Consider the following 21,970-nt stretch of genomic DNA (forward strand, 5'->3'; position numbering starts at 1 on the left):
AGTACTTTTGTATTTAAGTACAATTTTTGTAAGTACTACAGTAACAATTTTTAAATGCTACAATATCCCGTCTGAGCTACAGTATTAAGCTACAGCAATGGTTTTAAACGCTACAGTTTCGTCTGTGCTACATCAATAATGCTACAGTATTTTATCGTAGCATGAATAATGAACCTTTGGATCCTCCTGTCTGTGTTAAATAAATGATACAGTAATTTACTGTAGCATGAATAATGAATATTGGATCCTCCCATTATTATAGAGGAATATATATAGTATATTAGAGAGAGAGAAGAGGAGAGAGAAAATTTATGTCAACTTAAGTGGACCATCACACAACAATTTTCTATCCAATTGCATGATACCTAAGGGATCCATGCCAAGATATGAAAGAGACTATTAATATTATATATATATATATATAATATATATATAGATGAGATGGATAAAAGTTTGGCTAGCACTAAAGGCTTCTTGTCCAGCTTTAAGTTGGACATTAAAGTTTACTAGTTTATTCTCTCTCTCTCTCTTTATATATATATATATATATATTATATATATATATATATATAATAGGAACAATTCTTATGTCAACTTAAGTTATTGGTACCACCAAAGTTTCTATCCACTCATATTTCCTAGGAATGTCTTGCATATGATATGAAGAGTCTTGTATACATATAAATGAGTGGATAGCAAACTTTGGCCTGCGAACAAATGATGTGGTGTCCACTTAAGTTCGGACATAAGCATCAACTATATATATTATGAGTGGCATTAGAAAACTTTGCTGCGCACAAAGGAATTCGGGTCTACTTCAGTTGACATAAGATCAACTATATATATATATATATATATATATAATATATATAGATATATATATATATATATATACCACACTACACACACACACACACACACACACACACTAGTGTGCACCCCGTGCCAAAGCACGATCTTTAATTTTTATTTCTGCTGACAGTACTTTTGCTATTTAAGTACAATTTTTGTAAGTACTACAGTTAAACATTTTTAAATGCACAATATCCCGTCTGAGCTACAGTATTAGCTAACAGCAATGGTTTTAAACGGCTAGCAGTTTCGTCTGTGCTACATCAATAAATGCTACAGTAGTTTTATCGAAAAAAAGCCATGAATAATGAACGCTTTGGATCCTCCTGTTCCTGTGTTAAATAAATGATACAAGTAATTTTACTGCGTAGGGCATGAAATAATGAATATTGGATCCTCCATTCATATATAGAGCAATATATATATAATATATTATATATAATATATATATATGAGAAAAATGGGTATGCTTAGGTACCAAGCACAATATAGATTTATGCTTAGTAGTGATGTGTCACATCCTCATCACTCACTACCCATCGTGAATGTGGCTCCCCATATTTGAAATGAGTGGAGGCGGATGTGAAACAGCATCACTACCAAGCCACTATACTTTTTGTTGGCTTGGTTACCAAGCATACCCTATATTGCTCTCTCTCTCTCATCTTATATTATATTAAATATATATATATATATATATATATATATATATAATATATATATATATATATATTATATAATGCTTCAAAACGCTGTTTTGAGCAGAGCCTATTAGAGCATAAGTCTAACGCCTAGACTGCCTAGCGCTTTCTGTAACATTGTATATAACCAACAAAGTGGTTATTTGCTATACCAGTGCCTCTGAATTATATTTCTTGATTCGATCTTGACCTGTATAAAAGGAACAATTTTCTTACTGTTTCATTACAAAAAGTTTAAATGACATATCCAATATTGAACCGCACATGAGTTGCTTGAGATACATTTGTTCTTTTGTTTTTCAGTATGAGAAAATTGTCAGTTGAAATTTTTTGTACCTACATGTTATTCGGACCAAAATATTTATTTATGTTTTTTTTGCTTTTACTAATCTTAAATTTCCTCGGTGGTCTAGTAGTTGATTGTTATGAAGCACCGACACGCGGAAACAAGTCTTGAGTCCGTGTTCGACGCGTGTCGGACGCAGACACGCGTTCGACACGCGTCGAACACGCGGTCAACGTCGCCAACACGCGTCAACGCCCCAACACGCATTTCGACTCGCTCCCGACACAGTTGGACTCGTTCCCGACACGGCTGAGAAGGCGAAAAAAGAAAAACCCGAAACCCAAATCCAAACCCTAATTTCTTCACTCACCCGATCGGCTGGGATTCACGAACAAAAAAGAAAACGCCGCCACATCTCGATCTCTCTCTGATCTCGGCTCGTCCTCGTCGTCGTCCTCGTCAGCAATCCAATCTCAGCTCGTCCTCGTCGTCCTCGTCCTCTCTCCCTCGATCTCTCGTCAGCTAGGTCAGTCTCTCTCTTGATTTCTCTCCTCTCTGTTTCTTCATCTCGCTCTCCCTCGATCTCTCGATCTCTCTCGTCGGCTAGGTCAGTCTCTCTCCCCCGATCTCTCTCTGATTCTTCGTCTCTCTCTCTCCCGATCTCTCTCTGATTCTTCGTCTCTCTCTCCCGATCTCTCTTTGATTCTTCGTCTCTCTCCCGATCTCTTCCCCTCTCTCTGATTCTCTCACTTTTCGTCTCTCTCTGTGAATCTGTCTCTTTTTCTCTCTCTGAATATAAATATAAAGATTTTACTGTTTTACATTTTAATTTACTGTTTTATGTTAATTTACTGTTAATTAATTAGGGTTTCATTAATTTACTGTTAATTAATTAGGGTTCCATTTTTTAATTTATTGTTAATTAGGATTTCAGTTCCTATTTTGCTATTAATTTTTTAATTTACTGTTATTGCTATTGTACTTTAGAGAAATGAAACAAGAAGGGAGTTCTAGTGGCAGTGGAGTACAAGATGATAAATATCCGTTTTGAAAATATGTTTCCAAATTGGAGAAAAAGGGTGGAACGGCAGGAGGAAATTGGAGATGATGATGTAATTATTACAGAGGAGTTTACCGGTTCACACTCAAGAGTTAAAAATCACCTCTTGAGGATAAGCAGGACTGGAATTAAGATGTATTCCAAGTCAACACCCGAAAACCTAAAGGAGTTTCAAAGGACGTTGGATCAAGCGGAGGCGAGGTTGAGGGCTTCTAGGCCTAAGACGCCAGTTTTGCCTACATCTCGACTGCAAGTACAACCGGTGTAAGTGCAAGTGCAAGCATGCTGATTCGTGAAAGTGAATCTAAGAGGAGGAGGGGGTCTAATACCGTGGAACAAACATTCAACTTGGGAGCAAGGGAGGAATTAGATGAATTGATTGGTAGGATGTTCTTCACCGAGGGATTGTCCTTCAACTTGACAAGGAATCCATATTATGTTAAAGCTTTTACAAGGAATCTACTATCTTACAACGTAAGAAAACTCACATAGAGAGATTGATGGAGCCCATTAGGGACACATGGTGACAGAAAGGGGTCTCCATTTGTAGTGATGGATGAGAGGATTCACAAAGAAGGTCCATCATTAATTTTATGGCGATATGTGAGGGTAAACCAATGTTCTTGAATGCCGTGAATACCGAGGGAGAAGTCAAGAATAAATATTTTATCCAAGCGAAGCTAGAAAAATGCATCATAAAGGTGGGTAATGAGGACAAGAAATAACAATATTTGATTAGTTGATATATTTTTGAATTTTGAATTTTAAAATTTAAAATTTAAAATTTGAAATTTAAAATTTAAAATTTAGTTTAATTTTAGTTGAGTGATTTGAAGGATTGTTGTTTGTTTTTATTTTTATTGCACGTTGTGTGCACGTAGTTTTTTATAAATAAGGTTGTATGAGACTATTAAAAATCAATGAATTATTGAAAATTAAAATGAAATTTGAGTTGACTTAATTTGGGTGTGAAACCTAGGCCTCAGGCGTGAAACCCTAGGCCAATACCTGTTCCTCTTCTTCTAGCCTTCAAACCTCTATTTTCTCCCGTTCATTTGTTCATCTCACAGCCTCGCTGCCCCCACCCCTTCTCTTCCACAAGCTGTCGATCTCTCCCTGCTCTCCTTACCTTCAAGCAACCGTTGTTCCCGCCTCTGTAAGCCGTCAGAACCACCTCAACAGTCGTTGATTTCCCTCCGTCCTCCTCCACTCTTCGAGCCGCCGTTTATTTCGTCTTGACGCCGCTGTCGGCCTCGTCCCGACGCCCGCCACCTGCATCGACCTGACGACTACCCGTGGGACATCACACCGCCCTCATCCCGTCACCGCGTCGTCATCAGTTTAACACTGTCGCACTCGTCGTCATCGGATCTCCGCCTCATCATCGCCGTTCAGTTCACCGTTATCGTCGCACCACCTCCAGAGGTCTCTCACGCCGAGTCTGTTCAGACCAATGAAGGTTTCGTTTTTTTTCGTCCCTTATTTTTCTGTTGATTTCATTTTGTTAGTTAATTGCATGAATAATACATCTCTAAACTCGTCTTATATTCACTGCGTACATTATAATATTTTGTTAGTTAATTGCATGAATAATACATCTCTAAACTCGTCTTATATTCACTGCGTACATTATAATTGTGAGTTGAGAGTATCTGAACATGTGACTGCTTAAACTTGGTATTGATCTTAGAACTTACGAAAATGATAATTGATATTGCGATTAAATTATTCGAGATTGGGATTGTTTATGACTATTGTTGCAAATCTTGTTAAAATCCATTTGTCACATTAACTGTTTTAGATTAAATTTCCTACCTAAGATCATGAATTTTGGCGAAACGGTGCGTTGTTCGATTTAGATCGTTGATTTCGATGGACCCTCTCCCTCGTTTTGCATCATTTTTGGTATCAGAGCATGGTTCTAGGGTAGGAAATTTTTATTTTTATTTTTTAGATTAGTTGAGTCTTTTATTTGATATTAAAAAAATTCTCATTCATCTCATTTAGCTGTTTGTGCACACCATTCATCTCATCTAGTTAGTGTATGCCCACTCACACAGGTCTACCCTATCAATTTAGGAGAGTCAAGTGAGTCAACTAGTGAGTCAAGCATGTCAGGCAGTACAAATCCCGAATTCTCCAAACTACTTAAGCAAATCGCTGAGTTAAACGGATAAATAAGTAACTTAACACATGAGAGCAGAGCTACCCGCGAGATCCTGAATAACACCAACGAGAGACGTGCTAGGTTAGAAGAAACGCGGGTTACAACTCCGTCACGAGGTCAAGGCTATGGATACCCACCGTAAGGTCATGAGTACATCGTTCATCGACCCCCGTCTCAACTTGTGCCTGATCCACCAACCTTTGATGGTAAGCTCGATCCACAAATTTTCTTTGACTGGCTGAAGAGCATGGATCGCTACTTCGATTGGTATGTCCTGACGGAATCCTAGAAAGTCAGTTTGCCACAATGAAGCTCACTGGATCCGCTTACCAATATTGGTCCAATTTTGAAATGATAAGGCATATTAGAGGTGAGTTATCAATTTTTACTTGGCGAGAAATGACCGACGAACTGAAACAGAAATATCTCCTGTCATCGTTTATTTATAGATTGCTAGATAAGTGGCATTGTCTTACTCAGGGAACCAAATCTGTAAAAGAGTACGTTGCTCAATTTGATGAATTATTTACTCGATGCAGCACCATTGAATCAGAGGCACCAATGAAAGTCTTATCAAAATTTAAAGCTGGATTAAGAAGCGACCTTCAAACCGAACTTTTTGCTAGAGGAGTAAACACCTTTGAGAGAGCTTACGCCTTAGTTCAAGATTTAGATGAAACCAAATTCTATTAATCTTATAGGGCTCAGAATTTTTAAACTCATCCCTCCTAGTCTTCTCGTGCCAATACATCTAGTCAGCCTCTGAGTCGATCTAACCCTAGTTCTTCCTAGTCTAGAATCGATCCCAAGGGCCAGAAGTTAGAGATATCTCTCTCCAAACTTAGCCTAATAATGCAGTGTTACAATTGTCAAGGATATGAGCATGTTGCTTTTGTCTGTACAATTCCGTTCAGAGTTAGAATTAATAAGCCGCCTATAACGGAATCAAAATCTATTATTAAGGAAATCGTTAACCAGACCGTAAATTTGACAGAATTTAACTCCGACAAGAAAATCCATGATAGTATAATCGAAGAACCATGCACTTCCGTTCATTCTGAAACTACCCCTGCAATTGTGAAGTTAATTGAATTTTCATGTAATGACAACACTCCGACTATTCCTCAAGCTACCCATTTGATCATGGAGTTCACTGATGTTGTCCCTGAAGCTGTTCCTAAAATTGAAACTCCAACTCCTGAATTCACTTCAGTGACTGAAAACGTTGTTGATATACCTCACGAAGTTTTCTTGGACCAACATGACACCCAACACATTCCTGATTTGGTTCCTAAAGTGAGTCACTCAGATATCTGTATGGAAGTTAAATCACAAATTGAGCATCATGAGATAGCTACCATATTAGATGTCAAACCCTCATGCATTGTCCCGATAGTCACTCACACATACACTGATCCTTTTTGGGAATATATAGTGATTATGGATATAAGTTTGAGTACGAGTGTTTTCATTCTCTCTCATGTTGAACACGCAAAAACACTCATCCGTCATGCATGTGTTTGTACGTTCCTCCTTATCACTGCAAAAATAGGAAATTTGTTATGCATATTAACGAAGGAACACCTAATTATTCAAATTTGTTATGCATATTAACGAAGGAACACCTAATTATTCCATTTGATAGAGGACGTCATGCATTTTAGACACTTCGTTGAGTTACATCTGCCATTGATCACATTGTTTGAGTCTGCATTTCATCATAATTATTTGAGTTGATTTACATTATTTTTTTATTTTGCATTGATTATATATTGGGGAATCAGTGATCTAATTTGAATAAATACATTGCTAACTGAAATGTATAGTATTGAGTCAGGACCTAATTTAAAACTATTAATGCTGATATTTTAGATGGTTTGAACTTGTCCAATACAGTTTATTTATAGCTGTTTAAGATTTAACATGATATTTATGAGCTTTTCCAACTCTTGAACTAATTAATGGAAACATTTATTGATTTGGTCATAGTTCTATTTTTAATATTGAGTGATTAAACAGTTCACAATGTTATTGGCAGTCCACTGATATAAGCCTGATCCTAACCTATTATTTATGAGAGTTCTTTCACTTTATTCCACTTCTATATATTCATCCATACAGCAGTGAATGTTGATAATATTTTAGATGGTGAATTTATAATGCAATCTAGCTAATGATTTGAGATGCAGAAAAATAACTGACAGCAAATTAAGATGCAGACAGAGTATATTGAAGATGACAAGTTTCTGCAGCTAACTCGACGGAGTCGAGTTTTCTCCCATCCGGGGAGAATAATGAGGACAAGAAATAGCAATATTTGATTAGTTGATATATTTTTGAATTTTGAATTTTAAAATTTAAAATTTAAAATTTAAAATTTAAAATTTGAAATTTGAAATTTGAAATTTAGTTTAATTTTAGTTGAGCGAATTGAGGGATTGTTGTTTGTTTCTATTTTTATTGCACGTTGTGTGCACGTAGTTTTTTTATAAATAAGGTTGTATGAGACTATTGAAAATCAATGAATTATTAAAAATTGAAATAAAAATTTGAGTTGGCTTAATTTGGGTGTGAAACCTAGGCATCGGGTATGAAACCCTAGGCCAATACCTGTTCCTCTTCTTCTAGCTGTCAAACCTCTATCTTTTCCTGTTTATCTGTTCATCTCACAGCTTCGTTGTCTTTTCCCAAGCTGCCGATCTCTCCCCTGCTCTTTCTAGCATTCAAGCAAGCCTGTTTTGTTCCCGGCTCCGTAAGCGCGTCAGAACCACCTCAACAATTGTTTGATTTTCGCCTCCGTCCTCCACTCTTCGAGCCGCCGTTTATTTCGTCTTCGCTGCCGGTCTCGTCCCCTACGCCCGCCACCTGCATCGACCCGACGACTACCCGTGGGACATCGCACCGTCCTCACCCCGTCGTCGCGTCGTCATCAGTTTAACACTGTCGCACTCGTCGTCATCGGATCTCCGCCTCATCATCGCCGTTCAGTTCACCGTTGTCGTCGCACCACCTCCATAGGCCTCTCACGTCAAGTCTGTTCAGACCAATAAAGGTTTCGTTTTCTTTCGTCCCTTATTTTTCTGTTGATTTTATTTTGTTAGTTAATTGCATGAATAATACATTGAGCCGAATGAACACTCCGACAAGTATAAGAGTATAAACTACTTCTTAATCCTCCGACCGATATAAGATGTTAAACTGCTCCCTGATACTCCAATAGGTATATGAGTCTAAACTGTTTCTCAATCTTGACGGGAAGTTCCTGGAGAATCATACGATTGAGGATAACGTACTCCTCGTTATACCCAGTTCTGCAAGAAAGCTGGGGGTGGATAATTCATGTAACGGGAAGTTCCCGGAAGAATGTTAAATATAATATTCTTAGGGATAACCCGATCATTATGAACAAAGTGATAAACAACATTATAATTGTGAGTTGAGAGTATCTGAACATGTGACTGCTTAAACTTGGTATTGATCTTAGAACTTGCGAAAGTGATAATTAATATTGCGATTAAATTATTCGAGATTGGGATTGTTTATGACTATCGTTGCAAATCTTGTTAAAATCCATTTGTCACATTAACTGTTTTAGATTAAATTTTCTACCTAAGATCATGAATTTTGGCGAAACGGTGCGTTGTTCGATTTAGATCGCTGATTCCGATGGACCCCCTCCCCCGTTTCGCATCAGTGGGATCGTAAAATATCATCCAAATCATAACCGATAATGCTTCGGCATGCAATGCCGCGAGAGGGCTTGTGGAGGGCACCTGACCTCACATATTTTGGACTCATTGTGTAGTCCATACACTTAATCTTGCTATTAAGAATATTTGTGCGGCTAAGAACACGGAAGCAAATGCCGTGGCTTATGCACAATTACATTGGCTTACAGAGATCTTCGATGATGCATTGGTTATGAAGAATTTTATCATGAACCACTCTATGCGGCTTGCCATGTTCAAGATTATTCCAAGATGAAGCTCCTATCGATTGTTGACACAAGATTTGCCTCGTAGATTATTATGTTGAAGAGGTTTAAGGTCGTCAAGAGAGCCCTCCAAGACATGGTCCTTAGTGATTGATGGAGCGTGTATAGAGAAGATGATGTGGGGAAAACTCAATTTGTGAAAGAGAAAATCCTCGATGATTTGTGGTGGGACAAGATAGATTTTATTCTTGACTTCATTGGCCCAATCTATGAAATGATAAGGGTCACCGATACCGTTACTATGTCTTCATTTGGTGTATGATATGTGTGATACAATGATTAAGAAGGTGAAGTAAGCTATTTATAGGCATGAGGGTAAAAGGAAAAAGGGATAACGTGGAATCTCTTTTTTATGAGGTGGTTCATAAGATCTTGGAGGATCGATGGAACAAGAGCAACACCCCGCTTCAAGCACACTCTTTAGTTCCAAGGTAATATTTCACATTTTACTATTTAATGCGAATATTTCTATTAATCAATACATTGTGGGCTAATTCATGTTATTAACGAACATAGGTACTATCATTCCACATGGCTCAATGAGAACGTCAATCAGCAAGCTCCAAATTAAGATCTTAAGATCTCTACGGAAAGAGCAAAGTGCTTAAGAAAATACTATCCTAACCCCGATGAACGATGGGCGGTGAACTTGGAATATGCTAAGTTTGCGAGGGCTTTGGAGGGTTTTAGTGATCCGGATTTTCTTTCCGATAGAGGACATATGGATCCAAAGTCATGGTGGTTTCTTTATGGTCCAAGTACATCAAATTTGCAAGCATTAGCCATAAAGCTTCTAGGCCAACCTTGTTCCTCTTCTTGTTGTGAACGAAATTGTAGTACGTATGGTTTCATTCACTCCTTAAAGAGGAACAAGCTAACCCCGGTACCTGCGGAGGATCTTGTTTATGTTCACACCAACATTCGCTTACTTTCTCGAAGTTCGGAAGAGTATATGGAAGGGGAATCAAGAATGTGAGATATTTGTGGAGATACATTTGACTCATTTTAAGGTGCCAGTATTTTAGATATTGTTGCCCTTTCTCTTGATGAGCCCACGATGGAGGTCGTTGTGTTTGAGGAGGATGAAGGAGTTGAAGCCATAGAATGAACTTTTTGATGTTTCAACTTGAAAACTTTATTTTAAGATATGCTTTTGGTTGTAATTTTTATATTTTTATAATGTTAGTAACTTAGTATTTTATAGCCATGGAACTAGTTGCAACTTGAACTTTATTCTCTTGTATTTTTATATGCTTAAGATGAAAGTAATGAAAATTAAAATTTGGTATTATCTTCAAATCAGTTACATTACTTACATTTGTCATTGATTCTACAAGCCAATGTTACATAATAATATAACATAAAAATTAATCTATTTTTCTATATGTTCATCTTCTCTTTCTTGTCTTCTTTAACATTATTGTCTTCAATTCTCCAAGAGATCATTGCCATCCCGACGTATTAATTCACACCTGCAACACACATTTTCCTTTAGTTTCTTATTTATAATCTCCACTTTACATAACAAAAAATATGAAAATGTAATAGGAATTTAATTATTTATAATCTCCACTTTACATAACAAAAAATATGAAAATGTAATAGGAATTTAATTCAATATTGATCTATATATAATAATATGAAAATGTAATAGGAATTTAATTCAATATTGATCTATATATAATAATAATATTAAAAAAATCTAGCCGTGTCGTCGTGTCCTATTTTTTTGGGTTTTACCATGTCCGTGTCGTGCCCGTGCTTCATAGGTTGATGTTAGTATTATGTGTGTCGAAAGGTTATTGATTTGAATATTTGTTTGCTCTACCTGTATAGGACTATGTATATGTATATATCTATGTTTATGTGTATGTCTGTGCATCTGTATATTAGTGTGTGTGTTTTGATGAGGAACAAGCGAAAGACGGTGGGGGCTTTGGGAAATCTTGTCGGCAGTATCAGAGGCCAATGAACTTGGGCTGCGAAAGAACAGAGGTTGAATTTACTGGCTTGGGTTCAAAGAAACAAAAGGAAAAGGAGATGAAGAGTGAACTTGGTTTTGAGGTTTTGGCTCTTTATCTTCTTGTGGAAGGGGAGTGCTGATTGGTGTTTTGGAGCAATGATGTCGAGTGTTTTGTGGATGGAGAGAAGCAGAAACAAGTTATGAGCCTTTGAAAAGTTTGGGTTTTCTTTGATTTTTTTATTTATTTGGAAAAGTGGTGATTGAATAAATAGCTCAAATAAAACAAGGAACAGATAAATAAAAATAAAAAAAATAAAATTGTCTAGATTGGATCTAAGCTTTCTTGGCTTCAAACCTTGGTAAATCATATGGCCACTATACCAACAAACCATATGCCTGATTTTTTCTCAATTTTATTTTATAAATTTCTTCATGCCTTAAAAAACAATGAAAGCATACCTCCTTAAATGAAGTTGCAAACCCATCTCTACTATTTGAAATTCAATAGGAAATCTCATCCCTAAAGCAATTCAAAATTCGAAACTAGATAAATTAGCCTAAAAGATAAATTCAAATATCCTATCTAAAATCCTGAGAGATAAATAAATTTGATTTTTAATAACTTTGTGTTCTATTATCTACATTAGATGAAGCCTTTGAATTTGTCCTACATCACACACATGCACGCATACACACACGTGTGTATTGTGGGTGTGCGTGAGTGCATGTGGGCAGGTGGGTGCGGGCATGTGCGAGTGTGTTATGTGCGGGCATGGTTGTGTGGACATGTGCGCACGCGTGCATGTGTGATAAGTTGCATTTCTTAAGCTCTCTTTAATTGATTTCTTAAGCTCTCTTAATTGACATTGTCATGCATTGAACATAAGAACCATTCTTGGAGTTGCAAATGGTGGCTTCATTTATTTTTTCCTGGACTACTGATGTTAATTTGCTCGGCCTGTGCTTTCCTATGAGTGTAGTAGATCTAACAAGGAGGTTAAGAAAAGGGGTGGAGGAGGATTTGCCAAAGTATGCAGTCTTTCCCCACAACTTCAGGAGTTCCTTGGTGAAACTGAGTTGGCTAGGACTGAGGTAATGCTTTAGAGTTTCTTTATGTTTTTCTATTTATCCACAGTTCACATCAACTAAAAAACTTCTATGATCTATAACTTAACTTCATTCTAATTTCTTGTGTTTGTTTTCAGGTTGTGAAAAGAATTTGGGCTTATATTCGTGAGAACAGTCTGCAAGACCCAAGCAATAGGAGAAAAATATTATGTGATGAGAGAATGCATAATCTATTCAATGTGAAAAGCATTGACATGTTTCAGATGAATAAAGCTCTTTCAAAGCATATTTGGCCATTGGATTCAGAAGATGGTATTTTTCTCTAACTGGCCACTTAGATCATCTATTTCTCTGAGGTTGTAGCTAACTTTACCATGAATATTGCAAACTTGCAGTCTGGTCTCAAAACTTGTTCTTTTCTCATATCCCTTTGCTTTTGCAGCTTTTTTAGCAACAGATGAAACCTACAATATGATGATGCATATAGTTTCCTCTAACTTGTGTGTACTGTTTCGAAAATTTTCTGAATCTTTGGATAATTATGCGTGACTAATTATGTTGTCAATTTTTTCTTATCATATTAGTACTATGTTCTGATGCCATACTCTTTTCGATGCTGTATATGTCCTAGTTTAACGCTTTTTATTTATTTTGGTCATTGTTTTCCTTGGAAATTATTAAAATTCCTTATCTTTTATTTACTTTAAGAAGCTCCTGAAAAACTTTGCTACAGAATGTCGTTTTTCATTCAGCTTTCTTTACCTTCGTCGTGTTCCTTTTAAATTCCTTCTTTCGTATAAGTTTCCATCATAAAATTATATTCAAGTATTTACCCTGTTTGAATTCAGAAAAGGAGTATTTTCCGGAAGGCCAAAGGACTACAAATATGTACATGTAGATGTAATGTTCCTTTAACATGTCATCAAAGCTGTGGCAGGTTGGTTTTGTTTTGCCCTTCCAAATGGGTGGAAGCAATACCACTAAGGGAGGTTAAAACCAAGAATGTCGTCAACTTCCTCACACGTGGTCTACCGCTTCAGGGTCCCTAAGCTAATGGGAAACATTGTCTTGGAAAAGAAGTCAATAAACTGTGGGTCTGGGATTGAAAGTTTATGCGCTTCACTCATATAAATATGAAAGTGAACAAAGTAGTTGACTGGATTTGGCTTGATCCTAGACAAAAAGTATGCAGGAGCTTTCAATGCCTAGATCCTAAAGAGGAGATCGTATCTAGTGGAAGCCATAAATACCTAATAATGTCATTATAACCGCTGGAGAAATCAGCATCTGCTCTTCTTGGAAACTGAATCACCAAAAAAGATGAGAATTAGCAGTCGAGCTACTGTCAAAGGAAGTATTTATCTGATTGGCATGAGAATGGACATACAACTTTAAGAAAAGATAATGCCGTGATGGAGGAAGCATTTATCTGATTGGCATGAGAATGGACATACAACTTTAAGAAAAGATAACACGGTGATGGAGCAGTAAAGAACTGTGTGACTAGGACATGGATAAAGTATAAGGGGCTGTTTGTTTCCTTTTTTTTTGAGAGGAAAAGGTGGGGAAAGCCTGCCAAAAGTGCATCTTTTGGCAGACTTTCCACCCAAATCACCTCTAAAAGAGGCGATTTGGGTGGAAAGCCTGCCCAAAGCTGCACTTTTGGCAGGCTTTTGGCAGGCTTTCTCTACCTTTCCCTCTCAAAAAAAAGGAAACAAACAGCCCCTAAATGACTCAATCTATAATAATTCAAGATCTATGTTATGAATAGCTGTAGAGTCTGGAGGGATAATATCTGCAGCAGAATGAAAAATATTTTATTGATACGGAGAAAGGTCAGAGAATCCAGAACACCGAGAGGTTGCAAATGTTGGTCTCATTTTCTAATACATGCTATTTGATATACTAAAAGAATTCCTCTCTTGAGAACAATTGAAAGCCTTTTACAGTTTGTGAGGGTTGTAGTCCCCAGTGGTTCACGCATTGGGAAAAAGGTGTCAAAGATCAGATTTTAGTTCTTTTTCTAGCAGAAAGGAAAATAAATCACATGTTCGCCTAATTTGCTAGGTTTTCTTAAAGCTATTTTAGTTGCTTTATAATGGAATGGGAAATAATAGTTCTGGAAGTTTTGTTTAGACCAATTAATTAACTAACCATGTTATCCATTTCATTCAATCAGTAACAGGAGTCCTCTGGTATTTTCCTCTGTGTTTATTATATGTCATTGATATCGAAAAAGCTTACAATAGACAGCCAAGGGAGTTAATATGGCCAGTTTTATTAAAGAAACATGTATCTAGCATAAATATTAATGTAATTGATGCTATTAAAGATCTATATGATAAAGTAAAAATTGGTGAAGATACAAAACTCTCCTGTTACCACAATTGTGTTAGTTATGGATGAACTTACTAGCATTGTTTTAAATACCTTCTTTATAGGTTGCATATCCTTTTACTAGGCTTGCCATGAAATGATATGGTCTCAATATTCTTTACCGTTTTTTTGACAATTTTTGGGCGACATATCCCCGACGATATATTTGTCGATATGTCGGCCAATATGTCCTTTTATTTGGCTTGTTGCAAAATAATATAATTCTGAAATTTTTATTTAATGTTTTTAGCAAAACTTCCAATACTATGAAATTTTTTAGCAAATTCTAGTAGGTTCTTCTCCCTAAGAAAATTTCTACAATTGTTTAGTGATCCTAATATACATTATTTATATTTTGTATGCTTAGATTTCATTTAGCAAGTTTAGTTACATTTTAGGATATTATATGCACATCATCCGATACAGCACTCTAATATTTACTACATATCCCCGATATTTCCCCAATATCCACAAAGTGATATGGATTTTGGTCGTCTGATACTTCCCGTTTGCCGATATTTACTTACTAGACATATTTAAGACATAGTAGTAAATCATTATGTTATTTCTTATTTGTTGATTACATAATAATTACATTATTAGCTTCTGAGAATTAGGAAGGATAACTTCTGAAGTAGAAAGGTGGAGAAAAGCTCTCGAATTTGAAGGCTCACAAGAATTTAAGCCGAGTAGAACAAAAATAGAATGCAGAATGCAATTTCGGTAGAAAATGTGAAAATATTGAATAGTGAATATTGGGGGTCAAACAATGCCTTAGGAATTATCACTTTCACTATTTAATATTTGTCATTCTTCAAGTTATCGAGATCGAGGATGATATGTTCATTGAATCATATCAGGATATCTTAAGTACAGGAGTGCTTTAGGTATCCCGTGTGATCACAAAATACCTATAAAATTGTCAGTTATAACTCATGGATCAACTTTTAAGTCCTTGTATTTTTGTTATGGATAATTTTATTGGACATAGTTAAGATGAAGTCTTATGCTGTTTGTTCTTTGCTGATGAAAAAATATTAGTGTGTAACGAGAGAATAATACTTTCTAAAGTAAAATGTGGAGATAAAATCTAAAGAACTTAGAATGAGCAGAATAGAAGCAGAATACATATAATGCAATTTTAGTAAAAATGTGAGAAAATGAATGAGTAGTGAATATTGTCGTTGAAACACCTTAGGAGTAATCACTTTTGCTATTTAAGATCAATCGTTTGTCGGTGTGATGAGATTGAGGATCATCTTTTCAGTAGGATGATTAAAGTGAACTTCTTCTCGAGTCTTTTGTGATTGCAGATTAAGGGAAAATATATGAAAAAAAATGAATGTAGTAAAAATGAGAATGTTTGATGGCCATGTTGATATACATTAAGCGATAGGATAAAGAACTATTATACGAAGTTAGAGGTTGCTCCCATTGATGATAAACAGAGATGTCCAATTGAGATGGTTTGGTCATGTTTAATGGAGATCACTTGATAGACCAGTTAAGGAAAAATGATCAAATTGTAATTAATAAAGTTAGGAAAAATGATCAAATTATAATTAATGAAGTTAAGAAAAATGATCAAATTGTAACTAATGAAGTTAGGACGACCAGAGGTAGACATAGCAGAACTAGGTTGGATATAGCCTTTAACAGAACTGAGGAGAATAATTGCATTCGTGTTGTGGACACCAATTGCCATTGATCTAGATTACTATGTTTAAGATTTGAACATAAAAATCTAGGATCAGCTAAATTTATTTTTGCACTGTTATTACCCCTATACACATTTGACTATAGTTAAATTTTTTGCTTTCTATGATTTAGCAGGTACTAGCAAGTCAGCACAAAAGGAAAAGAAGCCAAAAAAAGAAAGAGAAGGTTAGGGAAATTAATTCTCTTGTATAGTAGTATTGTTAACTGGTATTCGGTAATATTCATTTCTTTTCACAACTTCAGATGAATCTCCACCTAAAGAGAAGAAGCAAAAGGGAGGGAGAGGTTTTCTTGCACCGCTCCAACTTTCAGATGCTCTAGTGAAGTTTATTGGCACCGGTGAAAGTGAATTACCACGGTCAGATGTAGTGAAGAGAATGTGGGATTACATCAAACAAAATAATCTGCAGGTATCCCATCTTTGTTACTTTCTTATGTTCTTTCTGCATATACCTTGGGATTAGTGTAGTGGCTGGCTATGAGGTTACTTGAAGGGGCAACACAACAGTTCTCTAATATACAATCAGCAAGACATAGGAATAGCTTTTTACTTGTCAACTAATCAATATTTCATGATACAACTGTCATATGTGAGCAACATCATCTGTTATCTACATTTTTCTATGAACTGTTATGCATGTGTATTAAAGTTATCATTATATATATAAATATGCATGACGATACTACTTGCCGTTGACTATAAATGAAGAGTTCTTTCTTTATAATGAATATCTATTGGATTTTCTAAACGTTATTTTACATGTTTAAATACTCAATTCATACTGAGAAAGGGTACAAATCAAACGTGATCATCCTTTTTAGGCCTCCTATCTCTGATAAAGTTTGTATTATATGCAAATATACATGTGACAGTAATAAGTGGGATCCAAATGTGGCTTCCATGGAAGACCATGATATAGTAGTACAGTGTGAGATATGTCAGATATGATGTAGTATCATTGATTTACAGGTCAATTTCTCAAACAATCATTCAGTTTAGTGCTGCAAAGATTATGAAGACCCTTCATTAGCGATATACATGCACTTACATGTAAAATTCTAGTTTTTTATTTACAAAGAAGATATTAGCCAAAAAAAGCATCTGCAAACCAGATGTGAACTTTGAATCTGAGTCACTGACTCACTAAATTATCAGTTTAATTTCTTAGACTAGGAGATGGGAGACCTGTCTGGTAGACTAATACATTTTGACCCCATCAACACATTGCAGGTAAATAGTAATATTTGGTCTATTTAAAAGCATGTCTTGAATATGTATTACCAAATATTGTAGCACCCGGTTCCCGACACCAGTTATGTTCTCTCCATCATATATGTTCATAAATGCTACATTGTTCCTGCATGTACACATACTTACATGTAGAGATATGTGCATATATACACACATAAAAGTTCAGAAATTTTTTGTTCCAGTCTTTTATACAGTCATATTAAATACTGAATATTCTTTTATTTTAATGTTTCCCTTCATGCACACCAAGTAAATATGGTGTAAGAGTGGGATTTCATGGATGAAAGGGAGCATTTTGGTAGATTGCTATTTGTAGATAGCTAACAAGCTGAAAAATCAGTCGGTTAAACATTTGCCATAACCAGTGTTATTAATTATCTTGTGAAAGGTCTTAACTTTTGACCTCAAATTAGCTGTTTAAGTCTTCTGGGCACTTATCGATAGTGTATAACCAGGGTGCAAGTTGATCCTCCTGAAATATAGGGAATTGAAATAAGGATGGTAGAAGAGTGTAGAAAAATATCATTGAACTATCCTGTGGATGAGTTTTAGTACCATGGATGTGGCAAGTTATGCAATAAGTTGTCACTGTGCATCTGGAGTTTCATACTTTTGTCCTATTTTAGTTAGGAAGTATAGGTTTATTTTTTTACTTTATTTAAAGCTATTTGATGAAATCATCATTTTCATGCAATTCTAGTTATATGGTACTAGACCTATTCTACTAAATGTTGTAGTAAAGAATTGTACTATGTAAGACTGGTAAAGAACGAATCAGTTGATATCTGTTAAAATCTTTGTATTTGAATCCCAATTCAAATTTTATTCTTCAAATTTCTTTGGATCCAAATTCATGAAATATTTATCAAATGTTAAAATATAATTATTTGATTTGATATTATATAATTTACAATATCAAGTTATTTGACTAAACATTTTGATTTGATAATGATGTACAAACTGTCATTAGAATGTTTGATTTGAAAATTTGAGTAGGAACTCTTAGAATCCTCAAAATGAATATAAGATCTAGAAGGAAATATACAAATCAAACACAATATTATGTGTGTAACAACAAAATTATAAGTGATTGAAATTTAAAGAAATATTAATTAAGCAAATGAATTGAATATGTGAATGCTCATATTTGATTTGTTTAATATACGTCTAGACAAATTCATTGATTTCTCTTAAATGATCTCTCAAACAGAATTTAAACAAACAGTTAGATGAATATATATTGAACTATTTGATAATTATTCGATCAAGTTCAACCCCTACTTCTATGACACAATCTTCAAAGAATAGATCTAATAAAGGTTGTAGTGAAGGCTTTTTTTATCACTGTAGCTCTATGATATCATGCTGCGAGATGTTGAACATTAAGACAGACAAATTCACATGTATAGTCTTATTATACTTCACAATGTATCCATGTTCACGCATTCCATGTGACTGCATAAATTGTATCCATGCTGACCCATCTAGTTTTTAAAAAATTGTTTATTATCATATATCATGCCCATGTCCTATTTTGTGTCTATGTTACCAAGTTTTGAGTAGCTCATGGGAATGTTTAAATATTATTTTGTGGATGATTTCTGGATATATGAGAAATGGTAAAATTTTAAAAACATTCTGCTGCTGGTTATTCCATGTATCATGATTGGGCCAAGAAAAGTTGGATACCTTTCTTGTGGTTGAGGATTGAGAAAAACTGTGACATTTTCAGCAGAGGATACTTGAAAGAACTTAGCTGTAATCCATCATTTGACAAAATTCTAAAGAAAATACCCTTGTGGGAGGATCCTTGTCAGTGATTCAGAAATTTGCGTCTATGAGATACCTCATTTCTTTTCTTCATCCTGTCTAGGTGTTCAATTTCTTTAGGGTGCATGATAGTCAGATGGTTGCAGCACACTGGTAGTTTTATTAGTTTTAGGCACAAAAACTTGCTGGTGTTTATTCTTCTAGATAAGTTGGCTTTCACATCAATCTGGGCCACTATTAGTATGCATTTCTCAGATTTCTGCTGCTAACTACCAATATTTTTATGGGCTTAATAAGTCCACGGGAAGCATATGTGCTTAGCAAATAATTCTGGATGAAGCCAAAGTAATACACAGAGAAGTGAGTGTGCAGCTGATTACTGTTGAGATTTAGTCTGTCCTTTAGAATCTTGTGATTACATGGAGTAAGTTAATGAACGCGTCTTAATGGCTTCAGGGCTATGTGGCAATGTTACTTTAACCACAGGCACGTGCATTGGGCATGGAATTGAAGTATCACTGATTTGGTGTTCAAAGATATGTTTCGTGTTTAAAGTACCACCACCGATGTCACCTAATTAGATATCCAAATTGGGGCTCGAGAATGTTGATAAGATCATTTTTGAATTGGCATGAAGTCGTCATTTTTCGATGATCACACATAAGAGGAGGCAACTGATGATCTCAGTGCTGCAGATTAGCTTGAATATACTGTTGATAATAAGAGGACTGAGGAAGCTCGAATTTCGAGTAAAACGGTATGGTTGATGCAATGGAGCTTAAGCAATATGAGCTTCCAAGGAAGTTTCATTGCTTTGCATCATTTGAAACTAAGCTCCTTCCACTCAGTGCACTCACCCTCACATAGTGTGCTGCACACAACACCCTATTATGCATACATAATGGGAAAGATTTTCGTTTTTACATTTTTTGCAGTAAAAGAAGATCAGTCTGGCAGCAGTCCGGAGGACCAAGATGTTTCTAGAGTTTATTAATCATCCAGTCATGCCTTCGCTATGAAATATCCTTATAAGTTCAAGATTTTTAGAGCTAACCTTCAGGTGTATTACCATCAGTGAAAAACTTGCATGTGAAATTTTATGACCTTTACCAAGATATCCTGACCTTTAATGCTAATTAATCATGGATAAGTGTTTGTTTATATAATTTGAGAATTCACATTTTGTAGGTATGGGTAATATAGAACAATACCTAATGGCGACTTTATGAATCCTAACATTGTCTAGTATCATGTGGGTGGAAAGAGATGGATAGATAGATAGAGTGAGGGAGGCAGGGAGAGTGTGTTTGTTTGCATGTATATCATGTTTACTTGCTCCAACTTTTTGGTAGGATCCTGCTGATAAGAAGACTGTCATATGTGATGAGAAGCTGAAAGAGTTGTTCCAGGTCGATTCCTTCACCGGATTCACTGTTCCAAAGTTGCTCACAGCTCATTTTATCAAAACAAAATAGTATACGGTGATCCTGCTGGTATTCCCACAACCCAAGGAAACGGGCAATTTTGTTTGCAAGTGTAAGTCAGAATGTTCCACCTGTTCACCATTTTGGTTCTTTCTTCAGTTACAATGTCCAAAAGATTGATGAAAGAATGGAAATGAAATCATCTGTTCGTCTCTTTAGTTAATGTTCACCGTTACATTTCATAATTGCTCCACAGATTTTAGATCTTAATGTAGGCATGGGAGATATGCTAAAAAGCAGTGTTTTTCTCTTTGCTTTTTTTAATTTATTTAGGACGTATATTGTTTTTGAAGTTTTTGAGTAGAAGAAGATTCTATTTTACTAGAGTTATACTGAGTAGGGAGATGATCATTTTTACTAGATTTCCTTATGTATGATGCTTTATAAATTAGAAAGACAAATTCCTGTCATGCAAATATTTGGTTATTGATTGCTATTGATAGATTGATCTTCGTTGATGAATTGATGCTTCATTTCTTATCTTTCTTGTTTCTTCCCTAATCCTCTCTCCTTGCAACAGATTCTCCTCCTGTTCTGCATTAGATTCCTGGAGGAAGGGGTATTAGTGGGAAAAGAGAGTACATTGATCTCCTTACTATTGTTAGATTTCTGAAGGAGATTAATGGGAAAAAGAGAGAGTAAGTGAAGAAAGAAGAGAAAACTTGAAGGATAGTGAAGATCAATCAATCAAGAATCAAATCTTTTGGGCTTCGTTTGGATACCATGGTGTTTCTTTGTTGTGTTTTTGTAAGAAACCACTATGGTGTTGTGATTTCTACCTAAAGTGTTTTCAAAACACCATGTTGAGTGTTTGTAGTTAACAGTAGTTTAACCCATTATATTACTAGTATTAAACATATAATTAATATATTATATATTAATTATAATAGAATATATTATAAATAAAATGTTGTCATATTTATTTTACATTTATTATAATATCACTAATATTAAATATAAGAAAATATAATATTGTATAATATATTATAATATTATATTGTAATTTAATAAATTATATTAATAATATAATGATTACATATTATTTTCAACTAATAATATATTTAATTATTTTGATATATCAATTTGCTATTGTTATATTATATATTATTTTTAACATAATATTATTTTATTATTAATATAATATTGTACTATTATTAATATATATAAATATTTATTAATAGTATTACTATTTTTATTACTAGTATATTATTAATAAATTAATATATTATAAATATTTAACCAGTTATATAATATATTGTAGTTTCTAATATGTTAGAG

General features: G+C 35.0%; 1 protein-coding gene across 4 annotated transcripts in view; it reads left to right on the plus strand.

Annotated features, from left to right (window-relative positions):
• The window catches only part of LOC109848622 (upstream activation factor subunit spp27-like), a 34,348-nt gene extending 12,836 nt beyond the window's left edge, over nucleotides 1-21,512 (plus strand). The window contains exons 2-7 of one of the 4 annotated variants that reach the window (XR_002248848.1): nucleotides 12,004-12,115; nucleotides 12,229-12,403; nucleotides 16,298-16,351; nucleotides 16,430-16,596; nucleotides 20,561-20,744; nucleotides 21,213-21,508. Coding sequence is in view for 3 of the 4 variants with exons in the window: in XM_020418227.1 (XP_020273816.1) it covers nucleotides 12,004-12,115; nucleotides 12,229-12,403; nucleotides 16,298-16,351; nucleotides 16,430-16,596; nucleotides 20,561-20,683 (631 nt within the window). In the remaining variant the exon portion in view is untranslated. Of the gene's footprint in view, nucleotides 1-12,003; nucleotides 12,116-12,228; nucleotides 12,404-16,297; nucleotides 16,352-16,429; nucleotides 16,597-20,560; nucleotides 20,903-21,212 lie in introns of those variants that run through there. The other 3 variants (XM_020418229.1, XM_020418227.1, XM_020418228.1) reach the window with 3 other exon arrangements.

The sequence above is a fragment of the Asparagus officinalis genome, chromosome 7 (assembly GCF_001876935.1).
Source record: "Asparagus officinalis chromosome 7, Aspof.V1, whole genome shotgun sequence".
Lineage (NCBI taxonomy): Eukaryota > Viridiplantae > Streptophyta > Magnoliopsida > Asparagales > Asparagaceae > Asparagus > Asparagus officinalis.